Genomic DNA, 27,996 nt, shown 5'->3' with positions numbered 1-27,996 from the left:
CACTCAGTTTTAAACTCAAAGTTCCCAAACAGAAGTTTACTGGTACACCTGACACACATATTAGAAGAGGTTACAGAAAACCTCAAACAGAATATTAAATAATCAATACTTCTCCCTTTGAGATATTACTAATATACTGGAGTACCCTAATATGAATTTCTCTGTTAATGCACTGTGATTAGTTGCCCTGTCAGCAGGAATAGCCAATACCACCCCCATGGGCAAGTATGTGGATTTGTCAACTTTACATGGAAAACTAGTCAAGGGACAGCTTGCAGCCCTTTGAAGAGACAACTTGACAAAATACAAGAGAGGTCCACAACTCTATGAGGAACATTTGAAGTCAAAGGGTGGTCTGTTGCCCTAAGACTTACATTATCTATACATTGCCGGGTGCCTCTGGAATACAGATACTCTCAACCAAAAGATGAATTAAGGCAGAATGGGTCCCCAGGCAAGGTAGCAGCTTTGGCCTTTCCATCCATTTGAATGAGACTGATAAGGATTGCAATAGGCACAGGCAACCTTCCCCATCTGCACAGTCTGTACTGGCATGGCCCCTCACTATTGCACAGGAACAACCTACAACTTCATCCCTTGTAAAAGTAGCAAATGAGTGCATAACTTTTTTCAGTTTTACAAACCCTCTGGTTTCCTGAAGGTGGTGGCTGAGTTTGTGGACATCTACCAGGCCCATGAGCTTGCTCCCACCAAATCTAGCTTGTACCATGGCTGTCTACACCTATTCTCTGGTCACCAATTGGCTTTCCAACTGAGATTCAGTTTCCCCCGGCATGCATGTCAAACATATTTAGCAATTGCCTTATAAGTGTCCCACACACACCCATCACACATGAGTCTCCAAGTGCTTCATCAAATAGCCCTTCAGCACAAAACATTCCCCACATTTTGTACATTTATAGGGCTTCTCTTCTGAATGTTGCTTTTCATGAGCCCTAAGACTTGTAAGATCAGAAAACCTCTGACTGCACTGGGAACATGAATGTGGCCCATCTGTCCTCTGAGCATTCTGACTGGCAAACTGACTTGACTTCTGGGCTTCTGATTGATGGTAAAGCTCATCCTGTTGTGGCTCAGAGAAACCTTTTGTCTGACTTATCTGGTGAGTTCTTATGTGTAGATAGAGAACAGATGGATCTTCAAAGCTTTTCCCACACTCCGGACACAAAAACAACTGGGGCGTTTCATGATTTTGATTGGAAAACAAATGTGGAGGGTAGTTTTTTGTTCCCGCAACTTGCGGCAGCTGAGCAAAATGAGTCCGGTGGTGCAAAGCAAAGGCAGCGACGTCCAGAAAGACCTGATCGCATTGTGGACAGTTGAAGACATTCTCCTCAGCATGGGTACTCTTGTGGTGCTCGAGACGTGTCCGGTTGTGAAAACACTTCCCGCATTGGAGGCATTTGTATGGCTGCTCGCCAGTATGCGTTCTTTGGTGGACCACAAGCCCGGAGCGGTCTCTGAACCGTTTTCCACAGTCATCGCATGAATATGGCTTCTCCCCTGTGTGAATTCTTTGATGTATGACCAAGCCTGAGCGGTCAGTGAACCGTCTGTTGCATTCTGAACAAGAAAATGGTTTCTCTCCGGTATGAACACGCTGGTGCCTGTCGAGGTGACAACGGCTTGGGAAGCATTTCCCGCATTCAGGACATGAAAATGATCTCTTCCGCGTGTAGCCGCTGTAGGGGAAGCATTTGTTGCCCCCTTCAGAGGAGGGAATCCGCTTGCCTCCATTGTGAATTTTTTTATGGTTACTAAGATGTCCTTTCCTGCTAAAGCTTTTACCACAAACAGGACACACAAAAGCCTTCTCTTGACGGTGAACTTTTTGATGCTCCTCAAAGGCGGAGCTGTTGACAAAAGTCAACCCACATTCTGCACATACAATAAGGCCCTCTCCGGAGGAATTCTCTCTCGCTGGCGCATGATGTTTAACATGTACCATCTGATGGGCAATGACATTTGCACGATTGGCAAACTGTTTTCCACATTCAGGGCAAGCAAATGGTTTTTCTGTGGCGTGCAGGCGATGATGTTCCACCAGCTGTGAATTTTTGTGAAAACAATCGCCACATTCGTTGCACACAAATGGTTTCTCTCCTGTATAACTCGTATCCTGCAGCTTAAACACAATCACCTCGTTAAAAGATGACTCAGCAAAACTTGGATCCTCATAAGGGTCAGCTAGGCCTTGTACATCCTCATCTGTTTCCACATCTTCGTACTCCACAATGTCTCGGTCCGGCGATGACTTAATGTTGTTCTCCATCAGACTCATGTGTTTAAAAGGGTCAGTGTTACTAGGAAACTCGTTTTTAACCAGGTTTGGGCACATATCGGCATCTACAACATCGTGACCCTCTTCTACATTTTTATTATCTCCGTTCGTAGAGTCTGTTTTTAGATATAAATTCAAGTCTGCTAATTTGTCCTCAATATAGTTTTGGTCAATCTCTTCCGTAGCCTTAAATGTGACATTGTTAAGCAAAGAGGACTCCTCTCCTGGTTGAAAAAGAGCATGTTCCTTAACACAAGTGTCTGGTCTATCCCTGGTCAGGGAAGTGGAATCTCTCATGGCTAGAGGTAGGTTTTGGCCTTGTGATGGATTCCTCCTATGATTATAAACGGTTTCCAGACCGTGCACTATATTGGCTAGATCTTTACCGACACCCTGGAAATTTTCAGGGTGGAATGTCTTGGAAGAGCCTTTGTCAAGTCCTCCATTTTCTGATAACATAATATCAACAGGGCATCTGTCAGGTTTTTCATTCTCTATGGGAAAAGACAGAATGCTAATAGTTATTGTGTTGCAATCAAAACATCATTGCCTACATAAGAGAAGGGCAAAAATAAAATCACCAGTGGGCAAGAAGTGTAAGTCTTTATTGGACATAGTACCATAAAACTATAGTGTCCTCTATCCAAACTTCTACCTACTTGGGCTGCATGATTTTATTAAACAGCAAAAAACACACAGGAGGGCACAGACGCCTAGTGCAATAGCACCATAAACATTTTAGATCCAAAAGACAAATTAACTCTCACAAACATGATAGGGAAAATACGTGTTCAAATATCAACTCGAGCCGTGAGGTGATGGTGTCCGACTAGATAAACCATAGTTGGAACAGGTTTGGGGGGGGACATGCCCCCTTTTTTCAGAGCTAAGGGGGCATGTCCCCCGAAACCCGTTAGCCTTCCAATGGTGGTTTATACGGTCAGACACCATCACCTCACGGCTGGAGTTGTTATTTGAATAAGCTTGTTCCTTAACATGTTTCTGAGTATTTATATGTCTTTTGGAGCCAATACATTTTTATGGTGGTAATGCACTAGGCCTTTGCGTTCTCCTGTGTGTTTTTTGCAGTTAGTTGAAGATTTCCCGATCTGAGGAGGACTGCATTGGGCAAAGCATTGTGGCGACACATTTAGATGTTCTACTGTCTGAGCGCTGGAGTGGTTGAATTTTTGTGTGCATGATTTTAGTGCTTACTGGAACTCTGCACTCTACGTAAAAGCACAGTTTAGGAACAACTGAAAACGAAGATAGAGGTGATGCCTTGTGGGCCGAGTTAGTCCCTGGCTCCTTATATGTCCCCCAACAGCGAGATCTCCATACCATAATTCCCACCTCTGTACCTGTCCACTTGGGAGTTAGAAGTGTTTGCACCTAACTTTGTGTGTTACAGGTCTTTCTTTAACTTTTTCCATAACAAAAGATAAATAAAATCCAGCAGGGATGGTGGAAGCCCCTCATAATGGCCACAGCATGTATGCAAACCCAGGAACTCCCACCAATAGATCAAATACTACTGCCTAGGGGGTTAGGGGTGTCAACTTATGTACAAATTGCAACCCACAATTTTTATTTTTTGATAGACAACAAAAATTATAAGCAAGCAACTAACGACTTCTTATTCACGAATATCCACTTACCCTTTGTTCTAAGGGTCGCTTCATCCTCCATCATGACATCCTCGTAAATGTCCTTGTGTCCTTCTATATACTCCCACTCCTCCATGGAGAAATAGACAGTGACATCCTGACACCTTATAGGAACCTGACACAGACAATGATACAGTCACCATCCAGACACATCCCTTGTCTGTTACTGGATAATGTCCCAGAATTCCCGGCACCGCTCACCTCTCCTGTCAGCAGCTCAATGATCTTCTGGGTGACTTCTAGGATCTTTTTGTTTCTCTCCGGTCTCAGGGAGGGGGGTGGAGGCTCCATGATGGGGCTTTGAGTTCTGCTCCATTCTGACATGCTTCTATGGCTGCTGGGTGTCACATGCTGGTTGGACGACTTTTTCACAGGTACATAATCCTAAACAAAAATGTGTTTTAGTGTTATATCTCAGAATGCATGACTGGTGATGGTATGTGACCTCCCAGAATCCTTCTCACTTCCCCGTGTTTTAATAATGGAGATAAGAGTGATAACATGTGACCTCCCAGAATCCTTCTCACCTCCCTGTTCTGGTTTGTGTTTTATTAATAGAGACAATAATGATGTCATGTGACCTCCTCACCTCTCTGGTCAGGTCTGTGGTTTATTAATAGAGATGAGAGTGAGGTCACGTGACCTCCCAGAATCCTCCTCACCTCCCCGGTCAGGTCTGTGTTTTATTAATAGAGATGAGAGTGATGTCACGTGACCTCCCAGAATCCTCCTCACCTCCCCGGTCAGGTCTGTGTTTTATTAATAAAGATAAGAGTGATGTCACGTGACCTCCCAGAATCCTTCTCACCTTTCCGGTCAGGTCTGCCTTTTATTAATAGAGATAAGAGTGATGTCATGTGACCTCCCAGAATCCTCCTCACCTCTCCGGTCAGTAAGTAGATGATCTCCAGGGTGAGGTTCAGTATCATCTCAGTTATACACCTCGGGTCTTTATCCATCCTCAGTAAAACAGTCGGATGTTCTCAGTATGTAAAAAATGGCAATGACCTTAAAGTGAAACACCAAAAAATTAACATACATGAATCAGAATAAATAATATAAAAAAATAAAATAAAAAAAAAGTGTAGCGCTCAGTGAAAACATTGAAATTAAATAAAATATGACACACATATTCAAGAGGTAAACCAGCAATTTGTGAAACAAAATGATAAAAAGGATGATTCAGCCACGTTAGGTGAGTATTTCTCACATAAGCGCAAAAATGAAAAACAATAAGAAATAACAATAGATCACCAGAAGTCATAAATAATCCATCTTGAGATAAGTGAGTAATAACAGTGATAAAAGTGAAAAGAATCCATCTGTTGTTGATCAAGGTAGATATACTTGGTAATAGGTGAATAGACTTGCTAAGTGAGCAATCTTGATTAAAGGTGCAATCAATAAAAAGTAATGTTGGCACGCTTACCAGATGGAATGAACACATGTACTGTATAGTAGATGAGTCAAACGGGCATTGGTGAGGAGATAACCTCAATGGATCTCCGTATGGGAAATGGTGTGTGAACACCGAGTTCCAAGTATGTATATAGAATGATCCGACATCAATGAACGAAATCCATGGTAGACAGCAAATAGGTCTCCAAAAAGGTAGTAATCCATGGCGTTGAACATAGTAAAAATAAAAAAAAAAATAAAAAAAAGGACCGCACATAATATAACTCTGTATAAAAATATTTATTGAATGATCCAACATTAATGAACGAAATCCATGGTAGACAGCAAAAAGGTCTCAAAAGTAGTAATCCAGGGCTACAACTAACGATTATTTTCATAATCGATTAGTTGGCTGATTAGTTTTTTTGATTAATCGGTTAATAACCTTTAATAACCTTTGTTTTGCAGATTTTCAAACAGAACTGTAATATATTATATGCTGGCCATACAAAAACAATGTCTTCCTTAAAAAAAAAAATAATTGTAACCACTTAAGCCCCGGACCAATTTGAAGCCAAAGGACCAGGACCCTTTTTGCGATTCGGCACAGCATCGCTTTAACTGACAATTGCGCGGTCGTGCGACGTGGCTCCCAAACAAAATTGGCGTTCTTTTTTTCCCCACAAATAGAGCTTTCTTTTGGTGGTATTTGATCACCTCTGCGGTTTTTATTTTTTTCATTATAAACAAAAATAGAGCGACAATTTTGAAAAAAATGCAATATTTTTTTACTTTTTGCTATAAATAAATATCCCCCAAAAATATAGAAAAAAAACATTTTTTTCCTCAGTTTAGGACGATGCGTATTCTTCTACATATTTTTGGTAAAAAAAAAAATTATAAAAAATAAATAAATCGCAATTAGTGATTATTGATTGGTTTGCGCAAAAGTTATAGCGTTTACAAACTAGGGGATCGTTTTATAGCATTTATATTAATATTTTTTTTTTTACTAGTAATGGCGGCGATCAGCGATTTTTATTGTGACTGCGACATTAAGGCGGACACATCGGACATTTTTGGGACCATTGTCATTTATACAGCAATCAGTGCTATTTAAATGCACCGATTCCTGTGTAAATGGCAGTGAAGGAGTTAACCACTAGGGGGCAGTGTAGGTGTTATGTATGACGTCATGTGTTTTTTTATTGTAGGGGGGCGTGGCCTGGCATTTGACATCACTGATCGTCTTTCCCTATAAAAGGGAACAGACGATCAGTGACAGGCTCAGTAGGAAGCACGGGGAGAGGTTTACACAGACCTCTCCTCGTTCTTCAGCTCTGTGACCCGATCGCGGGACACCAGCGGCGATCGGGTCTGCTGGTCCCGTGGCCACGGTGCTCAGGACCGGGTCGGGAGCGCGCCGGCGTTTTTACATACAAGCCTGTTTTGCTGGATTTCTTTCAAGTGCGCACTCCCTTTTTACAATAAATTTGATTATACAGAGTTACACTATGTGCGGCCCCCCCCCCCCCCCCCATGTTCAACGCCATGGATTATTAACCTTAGAGACCTATTTGCTGTCTACCATGGATTTCGTTCATTGACGTCGGATCATTCTATATACATACTTGGAACTGTTCACACGCCATTTCCCATACGGAGGATCCCATTGAGGTTATCTCCTCACCAATGCCCCATCTACTATACTATACATGTGTCCACCCCATCTGGTAAGCGTGTCAACCTTACTTTTTATTGATTAAAGGTGCAATCAAGATTGCTCACTTATCATCAAGTCTATTCACCTATTACCAAGTATATCTACCTTGATCAACAACAGATGGATTCTTTTCACTTTTATCACTGTTATTACTCACTTATCTCAAGATGGATTATTTATGACTTCTGGTAATCTATTGTTGTTTCTTATTGTGGTTGAATCATCCTTTTATTATTTTGTTTCACAAATTGCTGGTTTTCCCCTTGAATATTTGCGTCATATTTTATTTCATTTCACTGAGCACCACACCATTTGGTTTTTAGATTTTTCAGCACTTTGTGTCTAGTGGAGTGTTGGCAGCTCCAAATTTTTCTCTTTGCGCAATTATTTTCCTTTTTTTTTTCATAATAAATAATAGATTCAAGTTTAGTCCTTGTGTTCTTCTCAGCTAGGGGAATATATTTTATCATATTTTCGCATTATAAGAATAAGAATAATCTCAGGCATGGGTATTTTATGCATAGTTACATTCAGGTGATTGGCCTGTCATTGTCCTACCTCTCCACCTCATCCAATCAGAAGCGCTTTACTCCCCCCCCCCCCATTAGAAAACGAGTTTCAGCCGCTCAGCACTTGACCTGGAAGCAAGTGGAGATCATGGGAGCATACGTGTCTACTTCAATGGCCTCCAACTTCCAGGGGCTGCTAAACGCTATCCACATGAGCCAAGTAACTCGGAATTTAACCTAATTGTGGCAAACCATTGACAGAGAGAAGGAGGCACAGTTTGCTTTCATAGGTCTGGAATACATGCTTGGGTTGCATTCAGCAGATGAACAGAGAGGGTTTATTGTGTCTCATATCTAACTTTTTAACATGCAATAGGTAACAAATGGGGTCTGTATCCAGGTTTACAGATATCAATTGGAGGATCAGTTTGTGGACCTCGGATGATGTGCAAAAGGGAGTTCCAGGATCCTTTTGGCATCGACTTCAGATCTGTGGGACCTGAGGATATATTTTAACATCACTGGGACTCAGTACCACAGAGAAAGTAGTTTGTAACCCTGTTCCTGAAAGTGATTAGCGATGGTGGCCCTCAGATAGAGCCTTAAGAACTTTAGAAAGTAATAGCATGCGGGGAACTTAGCCTCTATCTGAGCATTTCTCAAATGGAGATGGGGGCTGGTGTAAATTCTATAGTCAGGTATAGAGTTTGAAAAATGCCTACCTCTGTATGCTGCCCATGGAGGGTGGAGCAGATTTGGTATTTCCTGCTGTTCCAGCCAGTTTGAGTCATCAAATGGCTACAACAAGATTTACCTATTTTTAAGAGGTGTAAAGGGTATTTATTTACAATTCCTGGGGGAAACTCTGGGTTGTTTAATATTGGAATCAAAAGGGGAGGGATGAGGAGATATCGTCTATAAGTGGAATGTTTGATGTATAACCCCAATGGTAGCCTCAATGGTTGGTTGTGGAATTCTGTAATGCCTGACCAATAACGAAGGAAAGAAGACAGCGCAATCTGTGACGAGTGTTGTTCTACCTGTGCCCAGAATTTGGATGTTGGGCTGTTACAACAGGTCACTACCCAAGAAAGATGTAATGCTTTGTATTCGTAATATATAGAGTAGCCTTAAGCCTCCATGGTGTTTGAGGAGTATGAGTAAGGACATTCATGTTCTAGCAGAATTATTCCAGGTTACTTAATACTGAGATCAAAGGGGAGGGATGAGGAAATACCATTTATAGGTGGAACACTTGATGAATAACCCCAATGGTGGCCCCAAATGGTTGGGTGAGGCATTCTAAAATTTCTGACCAATAGCCACGGAAGAGAACAACGAGCAACCAGTGATGAGTTATTCTACCTTTGCCCACAATTAGTTTGTTCAGCTGGAACACCAGGTCACTACTTGAAAAGCTGTAACGCTTTATAGTAGTGTTTGGGTTGTCATGCGTAAGGACATTCGTGTTCTATCAGGTTTATTATTCCATAGGTATGTGGAGAGCAGCTAGCGCAAATGTGCAAAGAATGGCTGAGGTATCTTTATAAGCAACGCTTGAATTGGGTAGAAGATTTGGCATAAAGTTATAATTTTAAAGGAGTTACATCGCCCAAAATAGGTAAGGTTCAGTGGCTGCCACTTATGGAGGTCTGAGCAGATCTTAGTCAACAGTGGTCCCAAATAGCTTATTTGGATCTGGCGTAATTGAGGTCCCCAAGTACTTAAGATTGGATTGAGACCAAAGTAATTTGTACATCAGTTTCAATCCTGTCATCCCATCCAATGACATATTGATGTTCAATGCTTCAAATTAGTTTTAATTTTGACCTTTAAATAGGTGCCCATAGTGTTTAATAGAATCCAAGAGGGTTGGAAAGGATGACTCGGGATTGGAAATAAATCAAAGGAGATTCAGTGTAAGCTGATATTTTATGTTCTGTATTTAACATCTTCAAACCTTGGATAGATGAGGTAGATCTGTTTTTGCATAATATGGGTTCTAGTGTTAAAATAAGAAATCAAAGGGGATAGAGGGCATCCCTTACGGGTTTCTTCTGGAAATGGGACAGTATGTGGACCATGGCTCATTGACCCTTACTGCCACTTGTGGAGTGGAGTACAGGGATGACATCCATGCCATCATGTGCTTTCCAGGTCAAAGTACACCTCAACAAATTTCCAGTCCAAGGTCTTTTACCCATCTGTGGACAAAAGTATGAATGGTTGAGTCCTCGACCAGGCGAAGTGAATGAGGTCCATGCCTGTTGTCCATCTTCTCATTGCGAGACAAAGCCCACCTGGTCACTGTGTATTCTATTCGTTAGAATATTCTAAAACAGCTTGAGGTCAATATTTAATAGGGCTATTGGTCTACAGTTGCTACACTAAGATCTTTTTTTTTTTTTGTGGGGGTTCTGGAATGACACTAATATGTGCCCTTAGCACAGTGGTGGAACTACAGGGTCGCAAAGGTAGCACTTGTGACCAGGCCCTGGCATTCGGCCACCATGGGGACTCCACAAAATGGCAGGAAGAGGGGAATTGGCTGTGTGTGTGTCTGCTGGTAGTCCGCGATTGCCAGGAGGAGGGAGAGCTGTGACCGGGGTGTAAACCCCAGGGAGGATGCTGGAGCTGTGCCAGCCACCTGCCGACCATCTATCCAGATTGTAGAGAGCTGCATGTTCCCAGACAGAGCTCAGGATGGAGGTCAGAATCCACAGGTGAGGCTCTGCTCCCAGGTGTATGTGTGTTATAGGCCACTGGTGAAGGATGGCCCCAGGGACAGGCTGCTGGCCACCCATATCATGGTTTAAGAATGCATGTATGGATTCATGAAAAGTACCAGTTACTTACCGGTAACTGTCTTTCTGGGAAATCTTCCAGGACGGCACACCTGAGAGATGAGAGGTTCCTCCCTACAGGAAACACAATCAATCGACAGCTGTTTTAAGTCCCCACCCTTCCCCTTGATCCTCAGTTTGTAGAGAAGTAACTCCTGAACCAGGTTCACAAGGGAAATCATTCCTCATAGGTACTCACCTTCTAGTGTTCTAGAATTTTCCCTCCTCCAACGGGCGGGAAGTAGGCCTGCCGTCCTGGAAGATTTCCCAGAAAGACAGTTACCGGTAAGTAACTGGTACTTTTCTCAAGTCATCTTCCAGGACGGCACACCTGAGAGGATAAACAAGTACCTCAGGCCTACCTTAGGGTGGGGCCACTGCAAAACCCTCTTGGCGAACCTTGGCTCTGCAGTGAGCTTTACCTCCACTCCATACGCTCATATGCTTGATGAAGGCATGTTAGCTGGATCATGCGGCTGATCTGCAGGTCTGCTCCACAGATGTTCCTGCCTTTTCCGCTTCAGATGCAGTATCTAGGTGAAATGGGCTCTTAAAAATGGAATCAGAAAACATGTTAAACTTGTAGGTTAGCAATGTTACCTATCTCACACATCTAACAACCATGGCCTATTATGCCTGTAGGTGCTACTTAGAACCACTAAAAAGATAAATAAGAGACCTGTGTAAGACAAGGACACTACATTAATCAATAAGAGGGCCTGTCTTAACACTATCCTGTTGAGGGAAATAAAACTGCTTCCTTTTTATCTTTATGTCAGCAAAAGACTAAAGGGAAGCCTACTTAAGGGAAATAGATTAACAGAAGCTTGAACCCTGGGTTTAAGGCATGCCCAATCTATGTCCTTACTTACGCCTGAGAGCCTTCTTCAGGAGATTAAAGTCCCTAGCAGGAGTAGACTACCCATATTGCTATGTCTAGTTTTGCTAAAAGGGCAAAATGAAGGCCATGCACCAAGCCGAAACCTATTCGATCGGGTATACATCTTTATACTTCATCCTCAGGCCCTAATACTCCTCTGAACAGAACTCTCCAAGTTCTTACTAAACAGGGCGATTCATTATCCCCTTCCTCCAGTGTCCCATAACCCTACAGGGCTTCAACCCTAGGAAATGGTTCTGGCATCCCTGAATGCAAGTGGTCAAGGTTTTCTGACATGTGGCAGCGGCAGCCCGAACTCCTGGCCCCTCCATGGAAAAGAAGGCTGAAATACAAAAAGGTGATACATGCATTATTAATATCACAAATAAAATGATCATAGATTGTGGGCACGGCACAATAGATTTAGACAGAAAGGACACAAGCATAGACAACAATGTTGTGTGCCTGAGTGTGACTAGCTAAACCAATATATCAAATATGGGAAGAGACCCAAATCTGAACCTCAACGTAGACAAACAGTCCTCATAGTCTGGTTTTCTGATGTGCTGCCAAGACGTAAAAACATTAAGACTCAAGCAAACCCTAAATGCTGCGTATTTCTTTAGTGCAGCTAGCTAGGTCATAACTGATATATAAATACGGAAAGGACAGGAACCCCCTTTACTGTTGTGCTTTACCTATGTACAGCAAAACAAGGCTATAAAGACAGAAAGACCCAAACTTCTATGTTGTGTATTTCTGACAAACCACCACAGTTATAAGATTAATATGAACACCAACTCCCGTGTTGTGCATTTCTGCTATGCCACAGGGAAAAATATGGAACACAAGACAATCCTTTCTGTCATGCACTTCTGTAGTGTAGTTCAGATAGAACCAACACTGAGAAAGGACACGAGCAACCTGCAGCATTGTGTTTTTCTGAAACAGAAAGCACCAGCCAGCTTCAATCTTGAGTATTTCTGCTGTGCAACAACATAAAAGCAGACACTGAGGAAAAAGACAGACAGCCTTTACAGCTGCAATCTTTCTGGTCTGCTGCAAAATAAAACAATAACGCCATGATGAGTATTCCTGCTGTGTAGCAAAACCTCAATCAGAAGGGACAGATACGTTTAGGGTTCCCACACCCGTGCGACCCAACCTGCGACTTGGGACTGCAAGACGCATGAGAAGTCATATACTATGGCTTCCAATGGGTACCATTTGTGTCTGTGCGACACCAGCAGTCCCTGATTCCTGGATCCACAGACCTCAAGATTACACAGGTCGCAGGGAAAAAAAAAAACAAATAGCAATTTTCAGGTCGAACCAGTAAGGGGTCCCCAATGCTGTGACTCCCTGGAGGATTGCAGCCAACAAACCCCTGCTGTGTATCCCTAAGATGCAGAAAGGTAGATCCATGAGAAACACTGCTTAGCCTGATATACAAACGATAAGGCAGTAAATATAGGACATACAGGACACAAACATTCAATCTTTGTGTATGTCTGATGTGTAGTAATATACCAATACTGAGCAGAGAGGCCACCATCCTCAATGTGTCTCTCAGCTGAGCAGCAAAAACAAAATCAGAAAAAGACAAGCAACCTTCACTGCTGTGTCCTGATATGCAGCCAATAAGGCAGAATATGCAAGACATAAAAGGACAGACAACCTTCAATCTTGTATATGTCTGATGTGCAACAATATAACAATTCTGAATAGAGATAGCACATGCATATTGAAGCGATTTGGCCTTGCGACTCAACATGTCAAATCGCATGGCTAAAATCAGCACAACACCACTTTGTGGTGCTACATGGATTACCAAAGGCAGTATATGTACTACACCTGGCAGGGGTTCAATTTGTATTTCTACTAAGTAGCCCAACAAATTCGAACCATCAATTTTCACTGCTGCCTTTCTGATAAGGCAGTAATACAGGACACAAAACCTCACAGACCTTAATGCTGTACAAATCTGATGTGCAACAATAAAACACTATGAATAGAGATAGCACATCCATATTGAAATGATTTGTCATGCGACTCAACATGTCAAATCGCATGTTTAAACTCGGCAGCCATTGCTGTTAATAGCACTGTCTGAATCAGCACAGCGCCCTGCAAATCAGGACCATCAGACTTCACTGCTGCCTTTCTGATAAGTAACCAACAAGGCAGTAAAACAGGACACAAAGCCCCACAGACAGACCTCAATCTTGTGTATGTCTGATGTGCAGCAATATAACCATTATGAGCAGAGATGTCACCAGACACAATGATGTGCATTTCTGCTGTGCAACACAAAACCAGAAAGTACAGACCACCTTCACTGTTGTATTCTTCTGATCTGTAGCCAAACAAAGCAGTACCTTTAGTATATAAAGGACAGCAAACAAGCTTCAGTGCAGTGCATTTCTGATGTACAGCAATATAGCCCTTATAAGCAGAGATGTCACAAATCTCAATGTGTATTTCTGCTGTGCCACAAAAACATCCCAGCAAGCACAAACCTTCACTACTGAGGTCTACTGGTGTGCAGCCAATGAGGAGTCATGGTCTATCCCTTTATGAAATAACCAACAGGCAATTTATTTCATAGGCATAGCCTGGGCTGTAGATACTAAACCTCACCACCAGAGAAGGAACAGATCCTAAAATGGTTGGACACCCTACTATTAGTAGTAGTTGTTGTCCTACCTTACCTCCATAGACTGAGCAAACGCTAGCCAGCACATATCCAGGTGGTGCTGATTAGCAACTAAAGTCTCAATGAGCCCAGCCCTAGAGACCAATTTAAGACCTCTCTAGAAGAGGTGGTTACCAGTTTAGCCTGGGAGGTAAATAGCTATTTGCAGGCTTCAAACAATTAATTATGTAGCTCTTGCATAGGTTTGCACAGAAAATCCTCAATTAAAAGGATGTAGGGAGCGATCTATGGTGAATCGCCTTTAGATCTGCCACTGCGTGGATTGTAGCCCAAACCAATAAAAAAAAAAAGTTTCTTCTTACCTCCTACACTATAATATAAACACAGTGTAAAGGTGGAGTGGGAGGTTGGAGCTTATGAAAGTTAACTATAGCAGGCAACCCCCAAAAGGAGGATCTGTGACAAGGGAACCCCTACTGTGCCACACAGTAGCTTGGTCTCTGCCCATCCTTGAATGTTAGGTCAGCTTTTAAACATTGTGAAGCAACTTCAGATTCCTAGCAGCTGGGCTAATAGGGCCGGTAACCTAGTGCACCTGCTGACCAGGGGAGCTTCTGAATCCACCAACCACTGCCCAATTAATAACCTGTTCAGTGGTATACCTGGCCTGTAAGTAACTTTGTATCTACCAGGTCCCCTCTGTACGCTATATTCATCCCTACTAAATGTACCACAACTGGGCATGTAGGGAGAGGCTGGCAACCTACTGCTGCGATAACCACAGTGTCTCTGCTGTAAGAGGGAGCTGTGGCTGGTGGTTTTAGCAGTGGCGTCTGCGCTATTTGTATCCCGACCCCAGGTTCTGCACTGCACCAGTCAGTATATACACGGGGAAGGGGGAGCAATGGCCTACCTACCTCTTTCTCATCTGAAGTGGTTTAGGCACACTCGTTCCTCTGCACCACCTGTCCACCATACAGCTTCTCTGATGTAAGAGGGAGCTGCGGCTGGTGTTTTTAGCAGAAGCTTAAGGGCTATTTGAATCCAGACCCCAGGTGAGATCTCAAATGCCCAGGAACCCTCTGGCTGGAATTGGGGATTTTGCAGCTAAATTCCCACGGCAAAAGGAAAGTAAAGTACTCACCGTTGTCGTCTTCCTCTTTTTGCCACAGCCAGCGGGCTTGCTTTTCCATCCTTATGGTCCACACGCAAGGAGGATAGCCGCCAAAGTGCTCCCCCCCCCAACTGCTGTCCCCATAGGGAAGTCAGTCTATATACATGGGGGGGGGGGGGGCAATGCCTTCCATTCCTCATTCCCATCTTCATATCTGAGGTGGTTAAGGCAGACATCCACCGTAGTAAACTGGTGCCTCCTCGCTCTAGAGAAAGGAGGATGTGGGCGCCTGCTCCTACTGACTCTCAGCCTTCCCTCCTGGGTAAGAACGCCGCTGCCATTTTCCCGAAGTTTGAAAATGACGCGGGTGCTTGTTGCCACGCCCTCTCCGGCAGCCCACGCGAGCTACCGGGGACCCAGGAGTCGGGGACAAGCCCCCTGGAAAGAACCGATGGCCAGCACCCCCGTCTGAACAGCCACCTGTACAGGTAAGGAGGGGGGAGACAGGATAATGGCCCCTGAAGTTCTGGGTACACCACTGTACCCAGGGTCCTTCAGCTCTCAGGGGGGCTCTTCCAATTTCTGCTGCCCGCCCTGAGGAAAAGATAGGGGAACCCCCCAGGAAGGACAAGAATATCCTACCAGACCCAGAGGCTTCCCAGGCTTGTGGTCCGGCTCCCAGGGGGAGACCACCAGCCCCAGGCTTCGGGTCATTTGGAAAAAAACAAACAGTTTCGCTGTGTAGGGAGAAACACAATCAAAAACTGAGGATCAAGGGGAAGGGTGGGGACTTAAAACAGCTGTCGATTGATTGTGTTTCCTGTAGGGAGGAGCCTCTCATCTCTCAGGTGTGCCGTCCTGGAAGATGACTTGAGAAAAATCGTTCTTGCCAAACCAATCTATTAATCTTCTATGAAGAGGCGAGTTGCCCTCTAGATAAAGGAGTGCCCGTAGATGTGGTGTATCTGGGTTTTGCAAAAGCATTTGACACAGTTCCACATAAACGTTTACTGTATAAAATAAGGTCCGTTGACATGGACCATAGGGTGAGTACATGGATTGAAAGGCTACATGAGCGAGTTCAGAGGGTGGTGATAAATGGGGCGTACTCGGAATATTTAGGGGTGGGTAGTGGGGTCCACCACGGTTCTGTGCTGGGACCAATCCTGTTTCACTTGTTCATAAATGACCTGGAGGATGGGATAAACTGTTCAATCTCTGTATTTGCAGACAATACTAAGCTAAGCAGGGCAAAAACTTCTCCACAGGGTGTGGAAACCTTGCAAAAAGATCTGAACAAATGAATGGGGTGGGCAACTACATGGCAAATGAGGTTCAATGTAGAAAAATGTAAAATAATGCATTTGGATGGCAAAAATATTAATGCAATCTATACACTAGGGGGAGAACCTCTGGGGGAATCCAGGATGGAAAAGGACCCGGGGGTCCTAGTAGATTATAGGCTCAGCAATGGAATGCAATGCCAAGCTGCTGCTAACAAAGCAAACAGAATATTGACATGCATTAAAAAGGGGATTAATTCCAGAGACAAAATGATAATCCTCCCGCTCTACAAGACTCTGGTCCGGCCTCACCTGGAGAATGCTGCCCAGTTCTGGGCACCAGTCCTCAGGAAGGATGTACTGGAAATGGAGCGACTACAAAGGGCAAAAAAGCTAATAAAGGGTCTGGAGGATATTAGTTATGAGGAAAGGTTGTGAGCACTGAACTTATTCTCTCTGGAGAAGAGACGCTTGAGAGGGGATATGATTTCAATATACAAATACCGTACTGGTGACCTCACAATAGGGAGAAAACTTTTTACGGAAGGGAGTTTAAAAACACTCGTGGCCACTTATTAAATTTAGAAGAAAAGAGGTTTAACCTTAAAAGGGGTTGTAAAGGTAAATATTTTTTCACCTTAATGTATTCTATGCATTAAGGTGAAAAAACATCTGACAACCCCCCCCCCCCGTTTTACTTTCCCGACCCCCTCGAAAGTCCTGCGCTCGCCCCCAACGTCCTCTTCGGCGCTCAGCCTGGCCGCTGATTGGTTAGAGTGGGTGGATTGAAAGCAGCGCAGCCATTGGCTCGCACGGCATGCTGGGGGGCGGGCCCGAGTGATACAGCAAGCTGCTCTAGCCACCGGCTGTATCACGGGAGTGCACCTGTAAGTGCTTCTCACCATGCGAGGGAGCTTGCATAAACGTGAGAAGTACTTGCGGAGGGAAGCCGAGACAGCTGCCGAGGGACCCCTGAAGAGCAGGTTCGGGGCCACTCTGTGCAAAATGAGCTGCACAGTGGAGGTAAGTATAACATGTTTGTTATTTAAAAAGATTAACTTTACAATCCCTTTAAATGACTTTAATTTCCTTCCACAGCCGGTGGTCTCAGCTGGGGGCATTGATAGTTTTAAGAAACTATTAGATAAGCATCTGAAAGACCGCAACAGACAGGGAGATACAAGGTAATACTGACATATAATCACACACACATAGGTTGGACTTGATGGACTTGTGTCTTTTTTCGACCTCACCTACAATGTAACTATGTACTGGGGTCACAAAGGTCACACTTGTGACTGTGTCCTGGCGTTCTGCCACTGTGGAGGGGCCCTAATACGGCAGGTGAAAAGGTCCTGCCACAGGACCTTAATAAAGGTGCCCGGGACCAGCAGGACAAGTGAGCCCTTCACAGTTTCTTGCACCGGGGCCCTGAAGGTTCTAGTCGCGATAGAGTTATATGCACGTAGGAAGTAAAGAGTGAGGGTCTCCTGAAAAGTTCTGTAATAACCAAGAAGTAGTCCATCAGGGCCCGGGGCTTTTCCAGTTTTAGAAAAAAGGGATAGTTGCCTCTAGTTCTTCTCCTGTAAGAGGGGTTTTTAGTTCCTCCCCGACTTGTGAAGGAAGCACTGGCATGCCCAAGGACTTTATATTAGAGGACTTTAAAATTAGATCGAGAGGACAAAGACATAGAAATATATATCTATATCTAAATATAGAATCTATAGTTGGTGATAAAAGCGCTGTAATACCTGGACGATCGATGAGAATCTGTGACTTTATGTCCCGTAAAGTTGGAAATATGGGTCACAGGGGTCCTTCTTTGAGGGCCTTACAATGCTCCTGCCAGAAGGGTACTGCGGTCTGTTATTAAGTGTTTACACTCCCGTAGTTTACATTTGACCTCCTGGTAAAGTAGAAGGTGAAGCCTTTCTTGTAGGAACCTGTAATTCCTGTTATGTAGCTATAAGCAAGTACGTTTTTATGAATACATTCTGATTGTTTGATCGATGAGTAAAAATAACACCGAGAGGAACATTCCTTTTTCATCACCGAGCCCTGTTGGATCTTGCTGGCTAGAGACAATCCGCCTGCATGCATCAGTCCTTATACCTGTAAGGGTTCATTCACACCAGCCGGCGCGCTAAAACACGAGAGTGGGAGCCCATTGTGTAGTGGCGGTAAGAGCCAAAGCTTTACATTGTTACAACACAAGGCACTGTTTACTGTTAAAAAAACAAAACAAAACAAAAAACACTTCCTTCCAGTCTATGCGGCAAGTTGCGATGCGTAAAAAAGGTCGTATCTCTGCAATTTTACGCTGTGACCCATCTCAGTGCAGCATTATGATGTAAACAGGACACACTAAAATCAATCGTTTTCTCCATATTTATCTATGCCTTCTTGGCGCCTGATTTAACCCTGCAAATGCTGTAGCGCCGCACACACAATTGGTGGTTTTAGCGCGCCTTCATGTTGTTATACCGAGAGGCAGCCGACGGTTGGCTCTCTTGTAAAAGCAATCCTAGCAGTTGACTAGTCCCTGGATTGCTTTACAAGCAGAGGGAGGAGACGTCGTCGCCCTCCCGCAGCTTTCTTTTACCACCGGGAGACCCGATCAACCAGCCGGCGCTTCTGCCGCTGATCATAGAGGCAAACAGAGACCAAAACGGCTCTGCTCGTTTCTGTGATTATCTAGTTGCTGACCGCTGGCCGTCAAATAACGGCCAGGCAGCGCACCTATTGTGGCGGGAGGCCGTCATATGACGTCCTCCCGTTTAAACAGGGAATGCGTGCGATCATGCGCGCGCACCCCCGTTTCTTCGGTGGCGGCGTGTCACGGAGACACCGCTCGCCACCGAAGGGGGTGAACAGCCATTGGTTAAGGCTGTTTACCACGTGATCGGCCGTGATAAAGTCACGGCTGATCACAGATGGTCACACCCCGACTGTGCACGGCGCATGCGCGCGATCGTGAGCGCGCTGCGCGTGCACGTCGGTGGCGGCGTGTTCCCCGGGAACACTGCTCATCACTGATGCTGGTAAACAGCCATTGGCCGGCTGTTTACCCACGTGATCGACTGTGATCCTTTCACAGCTGATCACTAAAATGTAAACAAACCGCGGTAACGAGATGTTACCGGGTTCTCCTCCTGACACACCGATCGTGTGTGAGGAGGAGATTGCGGTAACATCTCGTTACCGCCTACAGTACACATGAAGCACACTGATTGCCCCCCCCCCCCACCCCAATAAAGAGGACCTGTCACCACCCCTCATAGTACCCGTCAATCACAGTCCATCAGAGTACCCGTCACAGCGCATCAGAGTATTTGAGTACCCGTCACAGCGCATCAGAGTATTGGAGTACCCGTCAAAGCCCATCAGAGTATTTGAGTACCCGTCACAGCCCATCAGAGTATTTGAGTACCCGTCACAGCGCATCAGAGTATTTGAGTACCCGTCAAAGCCCATCAGAGTATTTGAGTACCCGTCACAGCCCATCAGAGTATTTGAGTACCCGTCACAGCCCATCAGAGTATTTAAGTACCCGTCACAGCCCATCAGAGTATTTGAGTACCCGTCACAGCCCATCAGAGTATTTGAGTACCCGTCACAGCGCATCAGAGTATTTGAGTACCCGTCACAGCGCATCAGAGTATTTGAGTACCCGTCACAGCCCATCAGAGTATTTGAGTACCCGTCACAGCCCATCAGAGTATTTGAGTACCCGTCACAGCCCATCAGAGTATTTGAGTACCCGTCACAGCCCATCAGAGTATTTGAGTACCCGTCACAGCCCATCAGAGTATTTGAGTACCCGTCACAGCCCATCAGAGTATTTGAGTACCCGTCACAGCCCATCAGAGTATTTGAGTACCCGTCACAGCCCATCAGAGTATTTGAGTACCCGTCACGGCCCATCAGAGTATTTGAGTACCCGTCACGGCCCATCAGAGTACCCGTCACGGCCCATCAGAGTACCCGTCACGGCCCATCAGAGTATTTGAGTACCCGTCACAGCCCATCAGAGTATTTGAGTACCCGTCACAGTCCATCAGAGTATTTGAGTACCCGTCACAGTCCATCAGAGTATTTGAGTACCCGTCACAGTCCATCAGAGTATTTGAGTACCCGTCACAGTCCATCAGAGTATTTGAGTACCCGTCACAGTCCATCAGAGTATTTGAGTACCCGTCACAGTCCATCAGAGTATTTGAGTACCCGTCACAGTCCATCAGAGTATTTGAGTACCCGTCACGGTCCATCAGAGTACCCGTCACGGCCCATCAGAGTACCCGTCACGGCCCATCAGAGTACCCGTCACGGCCCATCAGAGTACCCGTCACGGCCCATCAGAGTACCCGAGTACCCGTCACGGCCCATCAGAGTACCCGAGTACCCGTCATGGCCCATCAGAGTACCCGTCACGGCCCATCAGAGTACCCGTCACGGCCCATCAGAGTACCCGAGTACCTGTCCCAGTCCATCTGAGTACCCGAGTACCCGTCACGGCCCATCTGAGTACCTGAGTACCCGTCACAGCCCATCTGAGTACCCGAGTACCTGTCCCAGTCCATCTGTGTACCAGAGTACCTGTCACAGTCCATCTGAGTACCCGAGTACCTATCACAGTTCATCTGAGTACCCGAGTACCTTTCACAGTTCATCTGAGTACCCGAGTACCTGTCACCGTCCATATGAGTACCTGTCACCGCCCTTCAGAGTACCCAAATACCAGTCACCAAGCCATCAGAGTACCCGAGTACCTGTCACCAGGCCATCAGAGTACCCGAGTACCTGTCACCAGGCCATCAGAGTACCCGAGTACCTGTCACCAGGCCATCAGAGTACCCGAGTACCTGTCACCAGGCCATCAGAGTACCCGAGTACCTGTCACCAGGCCATCAGAGTACCCGAGTACCTGTCCCAGTCCATCTGTGTACCAGAGTACCTGTCACAGTCCATCTGAGTACCCGAGTACCTATCACAGTTCATCTGAGTACCCGAGTACCTTTCACAGTTCATCTGAGTACCCGAGTACCTGTCACCGTCCATATGAGTACCTGTCACCGCCCTTCAGAGTACCCAAATACCAGTCACCAAGCCATCAGAGTACCCGAGTACCTGTCACCAGGCCATCAGAGTACCCGAGTACCTGTCACCAGGCCATCAGAGTACCCGAGTACCTGTCACCAGGCCATCAGAGTACCCGAGTACCTGTCACCAGGCCATCAGAGTACCCGAGTACCTGTCACCAGGCCATCAGAGTACCCGAGTACCTGTCACCAGGCCATCAGAGTACCCGAGTACCTGTCACCAGGCCATCAGAGTACCCGAGTACCTGTCACCAGGCCATCAGAGTACCCGAGTACCTGTCACCAGGCCATCAGAGTACCCGAGTACCTGTCACCAGGCCATCAGAGTACCTATCTCCAGCCCATCAGAGTACCCGAGTACCTATTTGCAGCCCATGTCTCATAGAATATACGTTGGGGTGTTTGCTTTCCAAAATGGGGTCATTTTGTGGGTAATTCCATTGTCCTGGTGGTCCAGGACCTTCAAAAGTGTGATAGGTAGGAATGAAATGAGATGTGTCATTTATGCTCCTAGAACGCCTGAACGTACTACTTCAATGTTCGGCCTCTCTATGTGGCCAGGCTGTGTAAAAGTCCTACATATGTGGTATCGCCGTACTCGGGAAGAGTAGCAGAATGTATTTTGGGGTGTCATTTTTGCTATATACATGCTATGTGTTAGAAATATCTTATAAATTGACAATTTTGTGTAAAAAAAATTTTTTAATTTTTTTCCACATATTCCAAAAACTTCTGGAAAAAAAATTAACCGTTCAAAAGACTCATTATGCCTCACAGATTATACGTTGGGGTGTTTGCTTTCCAAAATGGGGTCATTTTATGGGAAATTCCATTGTCCTGGTACTCCAGGGACTTCAAAAGTGTAATAGATGAAATGAGATGCGTCATTTTTGCTCGTAGAACGTCTGAATGTACTACATCAATGTTGGTCCTCTGTGAGTGGCCAGGCTGTGTAAAAGTCTTACACATGTGGTATCGCCGTACTCGGGAAGAATAGCAGAATGTATTTTGGGGTGTAATTTGTTGTATGCATATGCTGTGTGTGAGAAATAACCTGATAATATGCCAATTTTGTAAAAAAATAAATAATAAAAAAAAATCTTCATTTTGCAAAGAATTGTGGGAAAAAATGACAACTTAACCACTTGCTGACCGGACCATTTTGCTGGTCAAAGACCAGACCACTTTTTGCGATTCGGCACTGCGTCGCTTTAACTGACAATTGTGCGGTCGTGCGACATGGCTCCCAAACAAAATTGACGTCCTTTTTTTTCCCACAAATAGAGCTTTCTTTTGGTGGTATTTGATCACCCCTGCGGTTTTTATTTTTTGCGCTATAAACAAAAATAGAGCGACAATTTTGAAAAAAAACACATTATTTTTTACTTTTTGTTAGAATAAATATCCCCCAAAAATATTTAAAAAAACATTTTTTTTCCCCAGTTTAGGCCGATTATTAGCAATTAGCGATTATTGATTGGTTTGCGCAAAAGTTATAGCGTTTACAAAATAGGGATAGTTTTATAGCATTTTTATTAATAATTTTTTTTTTTTTTTTTTATTTTACTAGTAATGGCGGCGATCAGCGATTTTTATTGTGACTGCGACATTGTGGGGGACCCATCGGACATTTTTGGGACCATTGTCATTTATACAGTAATCACTGCTATATAAATGCAGTGATTCCTGTGTAAATGACACTGGCAGTGAAGGGGTTAACCAGTGGGTGGCAGTGTAGGGGTTAAGTGTTCCTAGGGGTGTGTTACTAACTGTGGGGGGGTTGGGCTTTCATTTAGTGAACACTGATCTCTGCTCCAATCACATGGAGCAGAGATCAGCGTCACTAGTTGCTAGGCAGAATGGAAAAATGCTGTTTACACGGCATTTCCTCCATTCGGCCGCTCCGTGAGACGATCGTGGGGATGCCCGCGGCGATCGAGTCCACGGGTCCCGCGACCGGACTCACGACCAGCGCGGCAGCGTGCCGCCGGCGGCGCGCTCCCGATGGCAGGGCAGCATTGAATATTGGACGTACCTGTACGCCAATATGCCTGCCCATGCCATTCCGTCGCCGTACATCGTCGTGCGCTGGTCGGGAAGTGGTTAAAAAAAACTCACCATGCTACTTACTTAATACCTTGGAATGTCTACTTTGTAAAAAGGGGTCATTTGAGGGGTATTTGTACTTTCCTGACTTGTTAGTGTCTCAAGAAATGAGATACACCTGATGTACTGAAGGCCTGATCAGAAGTGATCAATTTTCAGTGATTGGCACCATAGTTTGTAGACTCTATAACTTTCACAAAGACCAAATAATATATACTAATGTGGGTTATTTTTACCAAAGATATGTAGCAGTATAAATTTTGGGCAAAATTTATGAGGAAAAATTACTAAATTAGCAAAAATTTATGACAGAAACAAAGAAAAAGGCATTTTTTTCACAAAATGTACGTTTTATTTTATTTATAGCACAAAAAATAAAAAACCCACTAGTGATTAAATACCACTAAAAGAAAGCTCTATTTGTGTGAAAAAAAGGACGCAAGTTTCATATGGATACAGTGTCGGATGACTGAGTAATTGTCATTCAAACTGTGAGAGCGCTGTAAGCTGAAAATTGGTCTGGTCAGGAAGGGGGTGTAAGTGCACTGTATTGAGGTGGTTAAAGGAAACCAGAGGCGATGAGCTTACCGTATTTTCCGGCGTATAAGACGACCTTTTACACTTAAAAAAAATGAGCAAAAAGGAGGGGTCGTCTTATACGCCGGGTCAGCTGCTGGGATGCCTTCTGGATGTCCGGTAATACTGTATGTAGCTTCGGCTACATACAGTATATACCACTGAACCAATCCCAGTGAGCGATGTATTCAAATGAATACAGAGCCTGCTCGGATTGGAGTAGCAATCTCTGCCAATCCGAGCAGGCTACACACAGTAGCCTGCTCCGATTGGCTTTGAGAGTGAGGCGCGGGCTGATGATGTAACAGCCTCCGCCAATCCCAGCAGGCTTTGTATTCATTAATAGAATACATTGCTCGTCGTGATTGGCTCCAGCACCAGCAAGAAGGAAGAAGGAAATGGCTCCAGCAAGAACGAAGAAGAGGGATATGAAGCGTCGGAAGCCTCGGAATGGGGGGTCGTCTTAAACGGTGAGTACGGGCAAAACATTTTAAAAACCTGCACAGTTAGGGGGTCGTCTTATATGCCGGGTCGTCTTATACGCCGGCAAATACGGTATATTACTTAGTTATCCCAGATGTAAATGGCTACATTTTTAAACATGAAAATCTGTTGATCTTGATCTATGATCTTGGTGTGATCAGATGCCTTTAAGGGAAGAGGAGGGATTTTAGCTCTAATAGACCCCAGATCTCTCCATAAAGGAGTACTGGTCATGGCTTAAAGAGATAGTGTAAAAATAGAAAAATAAAAATAATGTGTTTTTTTTTGGTACCCCTGTCCCCCCCTGCTCACACGCAAACAGCAATCATCCCACATGCGAGGTATCTCTGAGAACGTCAGATCACGGGCAGTAATTCTAGCACCCATCCCCCTGTGTAAATCTAAAGTGGTAACCGGTAAAGTCTTACAAAGAGTCACCTATGGATAGTAACAATTACATAATTTGTCGCTGTTGCACGGGCGCGTGTAAATTTTAAGCGTGACATGTTATCTATTTACTTGGCAGAACATTGTCTTTTATATTTTACCAAACAATTGGGTATTCCATTTTGTTTTTGTACAATAAAATAAAAAATAAATAAAAAATGTTTTAATAAAAAAAGAAATTGCACTTGAAAAACTGCTGTTCAAATAAATAATGTGACATAACAAAAATAGCAACCACCAATGTATTCTCCAGGGCCTCTGCTTTAAAAAAATATATATTATATCATTTTCTGGCAAAAAAATACAGATTTTTACACGTAAACAAAAAGTGGCAGAAAAAGACTGGTCTTCAAGTCATTAGCAGCTGTTTAGTGTTCATGCAGGAGGTCGGGGAGCAGTAAAAACTGCAGCTCAACCTCCTGATTTTACTGCCCCCCCCAACCGTACATTTGAATGAAGCCTAAAGACTCATTCTGACAGGTGTTGACAGACAGCCCTCCTGTATGCCAAGTCGTTGTTTTCTGCATCTGGCTTAGATCTGCAGGCAGGTAGCTTATACAGCAGATGCAGCAGCTGCATGGTCACAGCCACATGTGAATTTTTAACATGCCAGCAGGAGCGGGTGCACAAATCAAAACGAGCAAAATCCATGCACCCGTGTGAGTATTAGGCTCCATCTTGGTACACCGCAGATGCGGGGAGTCCCAGGGGTAGCAGTTGGAACAACACAAACTCTGGGAGCCCAGCACCGAGAGTAGCCACTGAGAGCCCTATGACCTCCAAAGCAGACAATAATGCATGGGGCAGAGCTATGCACAGGGCCCAGAGTTCAGGAGTATGCTACGTACAGGGTACAGAGCTCAGGAGTGAGCTAGCTAAAAAGTATAGTTCAGGAGCGCGCTACGCACAGGGCCCAGAGTTCAGGAGCGCGCTACGCACAGGGCCCAGAGTTCAGGAGCGCGCTACGCACAGGGCCCAGAGTTCAGGAGCGCGCTACGCACAGGGCCCAGAGTTCAGGAGAAGCCCGTACAGAGTTCAGGAGCGTGCTACGTACAGAGTTCAGGAGTGCGTTACGCACAGGGCGCAGAGTTCAGGAGCGCGATATGTACAGAGTTCAGGAGTGTGCTACGCACAGGGCGCAGAGTTCAGGAGCGCGCTATGTACAGGATGCATAGTTTAGGAGTGTGCTACGCACAGGGCGCAGAGTTCAGGAGCGCGCTACGCACAGAGTTCAGGAGTATACTACATACAGGGTGTAGAGTTCAGCTGTGAGTTGAGTACAGAGCGTAGGTGACTCTGCCTCACCTTGCAGGGAGATTGTTCTCTCCCTCAGATTCTGGAGATCTGTCCCCGCCGTGAGTGCATGCAGGATCTATTAGTTCTGAGAGCAAAGTGGTCCCTTGTAAACACAGAAGGCTTCCATGTTTACAAGCGACAGCGGGGAGTGGAGGATGAGAGCCAGAGGTGGGGGAATGGCGCTCCGACTGCAAAACTGGGTGCAAGGGCCACATGACCAGACCTGGAGGGCCGGATTCGGCCTTGTGCTTGACATACATGCCCTAAGGCTTCATTTACAAATGCGGCCAGTGTGGGGGACAGTAAAACCAGGCACTAGAGTCCCCCCCCCTGCTTCGCACTAACATACAGCAAAACTCAAACAGAATCTCACTTTCAGCAGGCGGTGCCGCCGCCAAATGCACTTCTATGAAGGCGCGAAGCAACTGACAACGGCGATAATGTGGTTAAATCCGGCGGTGCGGGAGTGACATGCTGCCTCCTTGCTGCCTGTCAAGAACCTCTGAAAAGTGGAGCAGCACTCCTTACCGCACAGCCCAAGATTTGGCATGCGGGTGCACGGGTCCGAATGCACGTTGCTGCATCCACTTGTATAGGTGTCCTGTGCGCAGCTTCGAGGAGGATGCAGACGCAGGACGGATGTCAACGCCCCAATGCAACTTTATGGAGACAACATGAACTCGCCCTGGAGAGTACTGCACACATTTATATACACCTACACCATCGCTCATGTGAAGCCAATGGATCCACTGTTCTGTTTACATTCTGTGAAGGGGGGAGGGGTGCAGAACTGTTCCCCCACCAGGAAGTGGATGGTGAATAGGAGATGGGGACACAAGAGAATAACAACTCTCCACCTCCTGGTCACCTCTCCATGGTGAGCAAGGTTAGGATCCTGCTGTGCATGCACAGTGGTCCCTCTGGGATGGACCTGGGAGAAGGAACCAGGATGTGTGTCCCCCTTCCACACATTCTATGGAGGGGGGGCTCAGGAGACACAGGGAAAGACACCAGGAATCTGCAGATCGCCAGCAGAGCCATCATATAACCAGCACACACCCACCACCCCCTCCACTAACCTGCAAACAGCCCCTCTGTCCTCCTTTCTTCAGGATGAGCCCTCCATGGCCGGAAGTCACAGGGTGCTGTCCCTCTCAGCCAATCAGAGAGCTGGGAGGGTGCATTCCAAGCCCTTACTTCCTGTTTCCGGGTTCCAAGCCTCGTTCTCACTCGTGCTGCTCTTTGAGAACTCTGGGAGTTGGAGTTTTGTTAGATTTAAAGGGCCAGTGAGAATCCTACAAACAGAAGCTTTGTAGCACCCAGCGTTCTTTATTGGCAGCAACTGCGCCAAAGTCTCTGCTAGAGGGTTTTTATTCTGTGATTGATGTATTGATATGGCAGCTGTACACCCCAACCATGATCTACCATGTGTAATATACCATTGGAGGCATTTTGTGTTCTACGCTCATCTACAGCAGTTCGATCCAACTGCCTCAATCGATCGGACAGAGACCTGAGACGCTCCTTATATAAAACACGAAGGCCTCCTTCACGCCAGCTTTGGCCTCTAAAGAGCTATTTGCATTCGGATTGCCCTTCAGAGTGCAATCAAAG

At 45.3% G+C, this 27,996-nt stretch overlaps 2 protein-coding genes across 2 annotated transcripts in view; one reads left to right on the top strand and one right to left on the bottom strand.

Annotated features, from left to right (window-relative positions):
• LOC143957207 (uncharacterized) overlaps positions 1–27,996 on the top strand; it is a 441,673-nt gene that overhangs the window by 263,085 nt on the left and 150,592 nt on the right. The gene's annotated exons all lie outside the window — the stretch shown is intronic.
• On the bottom strand, positions 10–27,549 carry LOC143957108 (uncharacterized). The gene is made up of 5 exons (XM_077467254.1): positions 27,462–27,549; positions 4,851–4,977; positions 4,171–4,353; positions 3,961–4,084; positions 10–2,796 (listed from the first exon to the last, which is right to left on the bottom strand). The coding sequence occupies exons 2-5, from the start codon at positions 4,926–4,928 to the stop codon at positions 848–850; spliced, it is 2,334 nt and encodes a 777-aa protein (XP_077323380.1). The 5' UTR covers positions 4,929–4,977; positions 27,462–27,549; the 3' UTR covers positions 10–847.

This window comes from Lithobates pipiens, unplaced genomic scaffold (assembly GCF_037356315.1).
Source record: "Lithobates pipiens isolate NorthernLeopardFrog02 unplaced genomic scaffold, aLitPip1_a1.2 Scaffold_51, whole genome shotgun sequence".
NCBI lineage: Eukaryota > Metazoa > Chordata > Amphibia > Anura > Ranidae > Lithobates > Lithobates pipiens.
The sequence above is the reverse complement of the archived record's forward strand: the minus strand, read 5'-3'. Positions and strand labels throughout refer to the sequence as shown.

Coding starts and splice junctions, on each gene's coding strand:
- LOC143957108 (XM_077467254.1), bottom strand. CDS start 4,928: ATGGATAAAGACCCGAGGTGTATAACTGAGATGATACTGAACCTCACC. Junction 4,354..4,850: donor TCTACTTACTGACCGGAGAG/GTGAGGAGGATT, acceptor ATTTTTGTTTAG/GATTATGTACCTGTGAAAAA. Junction 2,797..3,960: donor AGCGACCCTTAGAACAAAGG/GTAAGTGGATAT, acceptor CTTTTCCCATAG/AGAATGAAAAACCTGACAGA.